We start from the raw sequence: 7741 nt of genomic DNA on the forward strand, positions 1-7741 counted from the left end.
GACTGATCATTTCTTTGTCAGTGGGAAAACGTACAAAATCAGCAGGGGATCAAATACTTTTTCCCTCACTGTATATATTTTATATTTAATATGCTCTTTTCATTGTCTTCATGATGGATACAGAATTTCAGTGATTTTCATATTTAGATACTGTTCTGTCCTTTATTATGGGGAATTTTGGGTGTTGAAGAGGACATTTTTGTGGCTCTGGATCCAATCAAACATTGGAATCAATGGGGATTTCATTTACGTTATATGTCATTTAACATAACTGTTTCTCATAGGTTACTGTATACAGTATTACATTCCCTGTAGTGCAGATGCAACCATATTTAGCACTTTTAGGCTGGTTAAAAGCCAACGAATACAGTTTAAATGTATCGGCCTTAGTCATTGACTGAACAGGAAACAGATACTATCATACCTTTCTGACATCTGGTATGTTCTGAGAAGGAACTATCAATAATTTCTACTAGATTCTCTTCACATTTCCCAAAAAAGGGACTTCTACCTACTTATGCAAATGAAGATTTTTCCAAGGGGGATAGAATTTAAATAAGATGGTTAGAAAACAGAACAGGGTCCGATACTGTCATGACTCCACTGAAGATCCCTGAAATCATGCACACTGTATCAGCGTGACTGCATTAATATAACATTTTAATCCTGGTCATATTTTGCAAATGTTTGTTTCAGAATAAACAGAAATTATCTTTGGGTTATATTTAGCTGTATTAAATGTAAGTGTATAGACAGATAGATGTCTGTGTATATGCAGTGTTATAACTATAATTATGTGCATGAACTCCCACACGACTAGTATTTTTGTTTTTATTTTGCTTTTCTTTGTTTTTAAAAAGAAAAATGTTGACAGGTTTGCTTTCGCTTTACATTGGATATGATTAGTATCATCCAACAAACAACCGTTCACATGTCCTGAGCCAGAGCAGTATTGCTAATGCAGGAGCGACGCTTCACATCGCGGGGGGGCACTGCTCACCCGCACAAGTTTCGCAGCTCCGGGTGCAGGTCGGTGTTGTACAGTAAACACCCAATTTACAATAATACACATTGGCTCAGTCATCTGCATGCAAATGACTAGGAACAAGAAAGAGAATAGAAAAAAAAAAAAAAAAACCTGTGTGCGGAGAGATCTTACCATATATACCGCGGAGGAGGAGGCATGTGTGACAGTTTCAGGAACTAAGAGAAAAAGGGCGTGTTATTAGTCAGACGAGCAGAAAGTCCCAGAGAGTCGGGCTGACTGTCAGTAAGCAGGGCTAGACGGGGAACAGCACGCAGGACTTTCGGCTACTTGCGTGGTCAACAAGGATGCACAGAGATGTGTGTTGTGTATATTTGTTTTTGCTCTTAGAGAACCAGAAGAATTACTGAAATACAGCTGGATTACCTGCACGTCACATTATTATGTGGATCAGGAGCAGCTGTGCGGATATATCACATTGCTCAGGCAGGGATGAGCGCCCGGCTTTAGACTGAGTGGCTGTGTGTGTGCGGATGAACTGATGTCTGCGATGGATGGGATTTCGTGCCATCATGTAACCATCTGACGAAGCGCAGAGACACGGCAACAGTGCACATCTGTCTGTGGGAACTTAGCTTTTTTAACATCTGTGAATGTATTTGCCGAGCTTGGCGAGCAGGTCAGACCTCCTTCATTGATGACTGAACCCCAAGCTCATCAGACAGCGGTAAGTAAAAGCCAACACGAATGTATTGTATGATGTTAAAATAGTTGTCCCCGGTACGTTTCTTTAAAAGATATTAAAGAGTATGTTAAAGCGTGTGTGTGTGTATATATATATATATACAAAATTGCCCAAGCACAATAATATACCGATATATAGCAAATACGGCATATATAAATCACAACAATTACTGCTTGTATACAATAATGCTATTCAAATAATGTTACATGTCGTTTAAATGTGAAGAAGGATTCTTGTGTGTGAAGTCTAAATTAAGAAAAACATGATTATGAGCTTCTTGCCTAAGTTCCATGAAATCATGACATTATAAATCTATTTCATGGACATAGTATAAAATAGTGTGTAATTGTGATTGTGGTAAAGGAATCTGAGTCCTGTGTGTACGTGCTTGCTAAGTGCAGGGTGTTAGGAGTCAGATGAAAGCTTGTTGCGTTGAGTGATATGTGAGCAGGGCTGCTTTACAACTGCAGCATTAGTGCTGAGAGCTGACTTATCGCTAAAATCGTTTTATTTTTTACATATTATCAATTATGAAAAAGATCAAAACAACGATCATTTTCTCTCTTTACAGGTTAAACGTTTTTAATGTACTGTTCGCCGATTGCCTGCTGAAACTGAGCATTTGAACACAGACGGGACCCTGTTGACCACATAATGCCTTGCTGGAAATTTTCAGCTTTATGATACATGCAGAGCAGATTATGAAGTTAGTATTCTGTGTCAATGACGGGTAAGATGGAAACCCCTTTTTATCACGATGACACCCCGAACCTTCACAGTTTTGGACAGATCACTGACTACCACCACAGGTACCAGAACCAGAAAATAATGAGTAAGAAAAATATGGCTGCACACAATTTCCAAGGTCCTGTGGGGAGCACCTCTGGTTTGAAGCTGTTGCAGGGACAGTCTGGAAGCAATGGCAATATAAATTCGAACAACCCGGGCATTAACAGCAACACAAATGGCTCTTTAATGTCTTCGCCAGATGTGAACCTGCTAAAGCTGGGCTCTCCTGATCTAGAGCATCTTATTATCCAATCTAACCAGGGGATGGTTACTACCAGCCCAGCGCCTAACTCAGCGGGTAACCCCTTCATGTACAGGAACCAGGTAACAAATGAGCAGGAAGGTTTTGCCGATGGTTTTGTGAAAGCCCTGGCCGATCTGCATAAACAGAACCAGCTCATCGGTGCACCTATGTCTCCCTCTTCTTCAATTCAGGGGCCGTTCCAGAGAAATGTCATGCCCAGTGGGGAAATGCCAATTTACACCAATCTCAGCAGCTACAACCCCAGCCAGATCACCGTTTCGGCATCCTATTCTGGTGGCCAGCTGTCTTACTCAGCAACTGGTCATGGACCAGGTCACGGCGGCTTAGGACAAGGACCCCACCCCCACAGCCGGGGTCTTGATGAGCCCCAAACAGTCCCTGAGGTGCCCCATCCTCCAGGGGACCCTTCCAGCTCCCCACCTTCTCTCTCCCCCATTGATCTGGAGACGCAGGAGAAGATCAAGGCGGAGCGAAAGAGGCTACGGAACCGCATCGCGGCCTCCAAGTGCCGCAAGAGGAAGCTGGAGAGAATCTCCCGCCTGGAGGAGAAGGTGAAGGTGCTGAAGACCCAGAACTCAGACCTGGCTTCCACCGCCAGTATCCTGAGAGAACAGGTGGCACAGCTCAAGCAAAAAGTCATGAATCATGTCACCAATGGGTGTCAGATTACAGTGAGCACAGCCACCCTGGCAAAAAGTGGGGAGAGTACCAGCTGCTGATCTTTTGTTTTTTGTTGTATGTGTGTTTTTTTTGAGTCAGTGGTGTAAAGAAATGACAATGCAAATCTTGGAGCTGCTGAGGTCTGTGAAAAAAAGGAGAGTCAGGTACCATCAAAACCCTTTCTCAGTTTCGCACTTCAGACTTGTGTCTCGAAAAACAGAGGGAGCACAGAACACATTATGATTGGTTTCTTTCTTGGTTTTGAGCAGCTCATCAAGGGAAATCCTCTGTTCTATTGGTGAAATGCTACCTTTGCATTCTGTTTGTTCCTTACAAATCTCCAGACTTTATATATGTTTTTAATTTGAACGAGAAAGGAAAGCATCCCTCACCACTTTTATATTGAGGGTTATGCTTCATCTGGACTTTATATAGTCTTTAGGAATAGAGCAACGGAAGAGGGCAACACGCAATGATTAATCCCCATGTGCATTGCAATGTTTCAGCTGAGTACAGGTGAATTGATGAAGAAATGTAGGAATGTTGGTGAAAGGGAAAACACTGCACTTTGAATACTGACAACATATAATTTAATGCAGAATGATAGAAGCGATAGAAGGGCGTCTTGAATTGTCTCAGCTTCCAAAGAAAGTGCATCTTGATCTCCTAATTAAACTGGTTCTGCAAACATGTGACTGGGTTTAGGAGAGAGGTTTATTTTAAAGAGCAGTGTGCTTTTACAGGTATGCTAATACCACCAGAAACCTTTTTAACTTAAAGAAATTGTTGTATTTTACTTCAAGCTTCTGTTCAATCATAAAAGCAAATACCAGGAAGAAAACCATAATGTGAATTACATTTTTATCAAAGCTCTATAGGAAGAGTGATATGTGTCCTAAGTAGATCTAAAGTGGTAATTTAGTACTCTGAGTATTATCTAGTATTTACAGTTGTCTCTGAGTGAAATGTTTTGCAAAAGCGCAACATTATATGTCTTAAGTGTCCCCATTCATTGTTTAATTTGCTGTCCTCAGCCATGTTGAATTGTAGTAGTCGCCAGTGCAGGTGGAAGTGTTAAAAGTCCCAGAACCCCTTGGGGTGTTTTGTTTGTTTGTTTACAAGTATAATTGTAAATATTTTAAATATCAATACTTTGAACCATAAAAGACTGAGAAAGTGACATCATATCAAATGTTTAATCAAAGGCTTACAATGTTCCTTTTTTTAACAGAACCTGGCAATATAGCATTTCATTAGATCAAATGAAAAATATACAGTGTACTATATTTTGAGGTTTAATGTAGTCAATTTATTTTTGTCAGCTAATACAGAGGTAGCTGATTTAACTAATTCCATTTCATTCCAAGACAGAGACAGATGCTAGATTTTCATAAAAGTTCAATACAATGGAAAGCCATTTAAAAAATAAAATAATAATAATAATACTGAATGATTTGTGTATCAGAACCATCATTACTATTTATTAATCCAAACAGTGACAAGTAGTTATTTCAAAGAGTTTCTATTTTGTATTTTTATATGGAAAACAGGTATGTAGTTTAAAACAAATCAACATAATAAGACTACATTTGAAAAGAGTTTTGAATAATTCTGGGTGCCACAACAAGACCCAGCGCTGTTTCAATCATTTAATAGTATGTCGAGACTGAGCAAGACATCAGTTTAAGGGCTTAGAACAGTAGTGTTTTTTGTCTGTTTGTTTGATTCTGTTTCAGATTATCAGAAAGTCTATAACAATTTATTTATGCAAAAAAGCCTCTACTATTTATGTTGTCTATGTAAAAAAGGTGTATAAGTAAATGAATAAGTGTCCTGTAGACGCTTGCTTTATTTTGGGATCTATAACATTGCACTTAAATAATAAGAAACATTAAATGATGTCTACTATTTATGCTATATTATTGTCTTGACATGGACTGTGTTCAGCACAGTGTCATCGGAAATGATACAAAACAACTTGAAAACTTGGTTGTTGGAGTGACATTTCTGGATTTTTTTTTTTTTTTAAATGAACGATTTTGTTTTCTAGGATGGTTGCTGTTTTTCAGATGGTCACAAATCATATTCAAATGCAAATATTGTTCAGTCCAAGAAAGGAATTATCACAGTGTGCTAATATTATCATGTGTGGCTTAGCTGTTGAGAAGATTATTAATTGAAATGCTGTTATATGCAGCTGATTAACACATATAATTGCAAAAATATGTTTTGAGAAAATTCTTAAAATACATTTAAAGATTGACTTTTTTATTTTTTTGGTGCACTGAATAATTGCCAGATGCCTTTCCTATGTATACAGAAATATAGATATAGATAATGAAATGTAGACCAATCTATATTTATATGAGTTGGGACAGACAGCACATTTTCAATCTAGACAGAAAGTAAAGTTGTCACAAAAAAACATTTGAGTGTTGCTTAGAAGATATTTATTTTTTTGAAACTTGAATAAGGCTTTTGATGTTGACTAACAATTATATTTTTGTAAGAAAAAAAATGTTTCAAATATTAATGTTCTCGTTTAAGAGAGAGCAGTGTAAACTTAGGTACTACCTTAAGTGTTTATTTAACTTTGACCATTCCAGAATACATTATTTATTTAGGTTGTATTCAAAGGGCAGTCCTAAATTGGTAACAAATAAACACTTTTTTTGAAAAACAGTTGGTTAAAACTTTTGAATAACTTTCACACTATTGGTTGTCTTTCCTAAAGATCGTATTGCGTATTAAAGTAAATGATGTGGAGCTGTAGTACTCTGGTAACATATTACTGTCTCTGTATATTTTGTGACTAGTTGTATCACATGACATTTGCAACAGTATATGCTACAGTTGGTCTCAAATTTCATGATAAAATTCTATTGTATGGAAATGAAAGGTTAATATGTTTCTGCTTAGTCAAACTTGAGATTGCAAAGTATATGAACTGGTTCAGCTGATGAAAACACTGTTTTGTTGTGTACTGTTGTCTATGGCAATAACCTGTGTAAACCTGCAGTATAATGTCAGTTCTGTTGTACTAGTTGCTTAAGAAGTCTTTCTGTACCAATGTCATCAATGTAAAACTGAATAAGGAAAAATACTTTTTACAGGGATTATTAGGGTGTGGCAAACCTAATCCAATCAACATTACCCTGAAGAATGTTGGATCAAAAAGTGTTTGTCATTGTTTTTAGTTTGGAAGCGCAAGAGAATGTTCCAGTGATGACATTCACACTTTAAAAGATATGTGAAAGAAAAACAAAGATTCATAGGAATTTGAAGCATGTGCAAAGTAGTTTTTTTTTCATTTTGCACATTCAGTGGGGTATTTTCTCTGTGACTGAAATAAAGAGGAGATTAGCACGGCAGTGTTTACAGAGTGATACAAAAATCAAGTAGTGATCTCAAGAAGAGACACATTTGTAAATCTTAGACTACAGTGCACTATTTTATTGAAAAAATATATATATTCTGTTCGCCAAAGTGTTAAAGCCAAAGAAAATGTTCAATAGATTACAGCTTGATGGAGAGTTCACTTTCATGTTTTCCAAGTGCCACTCTGGTGAAGTTGTGTTTCAGTCAAAAATTGTGAGGGTTTGATAGAAAATCTTGATTTTTATCACATTTCATTGAAATTAAAGGAGTGTAAAATAGTAATCTGTCATATGGAAACATGTTTAATAAGACTTTGAAAATGGAAATGTTTGTACTGATAGTAATGTTTCCTATCAGAAAAGACTGTGTTAGGATTAAGGCAATGAAGGGATTGATTATTTACTAACATAAACAGCTATAAAAGAAAGAAAATCTAGTGACCTGTTGCCAGTCCCTATCATAGATATTCTTTGATGCCTTTTTTACCCATTTAACCATCAGTTTCTTGTTAGATACCAGAGGACTGTTATCTGAATACAACCATAAGGTCAACAGAAAAAGAAAAAAGTATTTATGACTAAAGGGCGTCTTGCCTTGTTTGTTTATTTGTTGGTTTGTTTGTTTTTGTTTTTGTTTTAAACAAATTAATCTTGAGAAATGTTTACTGCTTTTGTTGGGTAAAAAATTAAAAATAAAATAGGTTTCAGAAAACAAATCAAGTTTTGGGTTGTGTTATGAAGGGTCAAGACAGCTGTCACTCTCTTTCAGAAATGGGATAAAGTCAGAAGAAACTCTTTAAATAAGGAATAATACTGTGATTTTCAATGGTAAACTTTCTGTAAGTGAAATGATTACTGCAGCAGACTGCCAGAGCTGGAGTAGAGCAGCTTTTAGGATATGTTAAGATATGTAGGGGTAT

At 37.0% G+C, this 7741-nt stretch overlaps 1 protein-coding gene across 3 annotated transcripts; it reads left to right on the forward strand.

Moving 5' to 3' along the window:
• The first annotated feature begins 1175 nt into the window (after positions 1–1175).
• On the forward strand, positions 1176–7537 carry june (JunE proto-oncogene, AP-1 transcription factor subunit). Of its 3 annotated transcripts, XM_066710978.1 has the most exons (4): positions 1176–1712; positions 2302–2539; positions 2719–2843; positions 2955–7537. In XM_066710978.1, the coding sequence occupies exons 2-4, from the start codon at positions 2488–2490 to the stop codon at positions 3501–3503; spliced, it is 726 nt and encodes a 241-aa protein (XP_066567075.1). In that variant the 5' UTR covers positions 1176–1712; positions 2302–2487; the 3' UTR covers positions 3504–7537. The 3 variants fall into 3 exon arrangements, with proteins under 3 accessions (XP_066567075.1, XP_066567074.1, XP_066567073.1); XM_066710977.1 differs by having other exon boundaries at positions 2302–2843; XM_066710976.1 differs by having other exon boundaries at positions 2302–7537.
• Positions 7538–7741: the final 204 nt, after the last annotated feature.

The sequence above is a fragment of the Amia ocellicauda genome, chromosome 8 (genome assembly GCF_036373705.1).
Source record: "Amia ocellicauda isolate fAmiCal2 chromosome 8, fAmiCal2.hap1, whole genome shotgun sequence".
In the NCBI taxonomy this organism is placed as follows: Eukaryota; Metazoa; Chordata; class Actinopteri; order Amiiformes; family Amiidae; genus Amia; species Amia ocellicauda.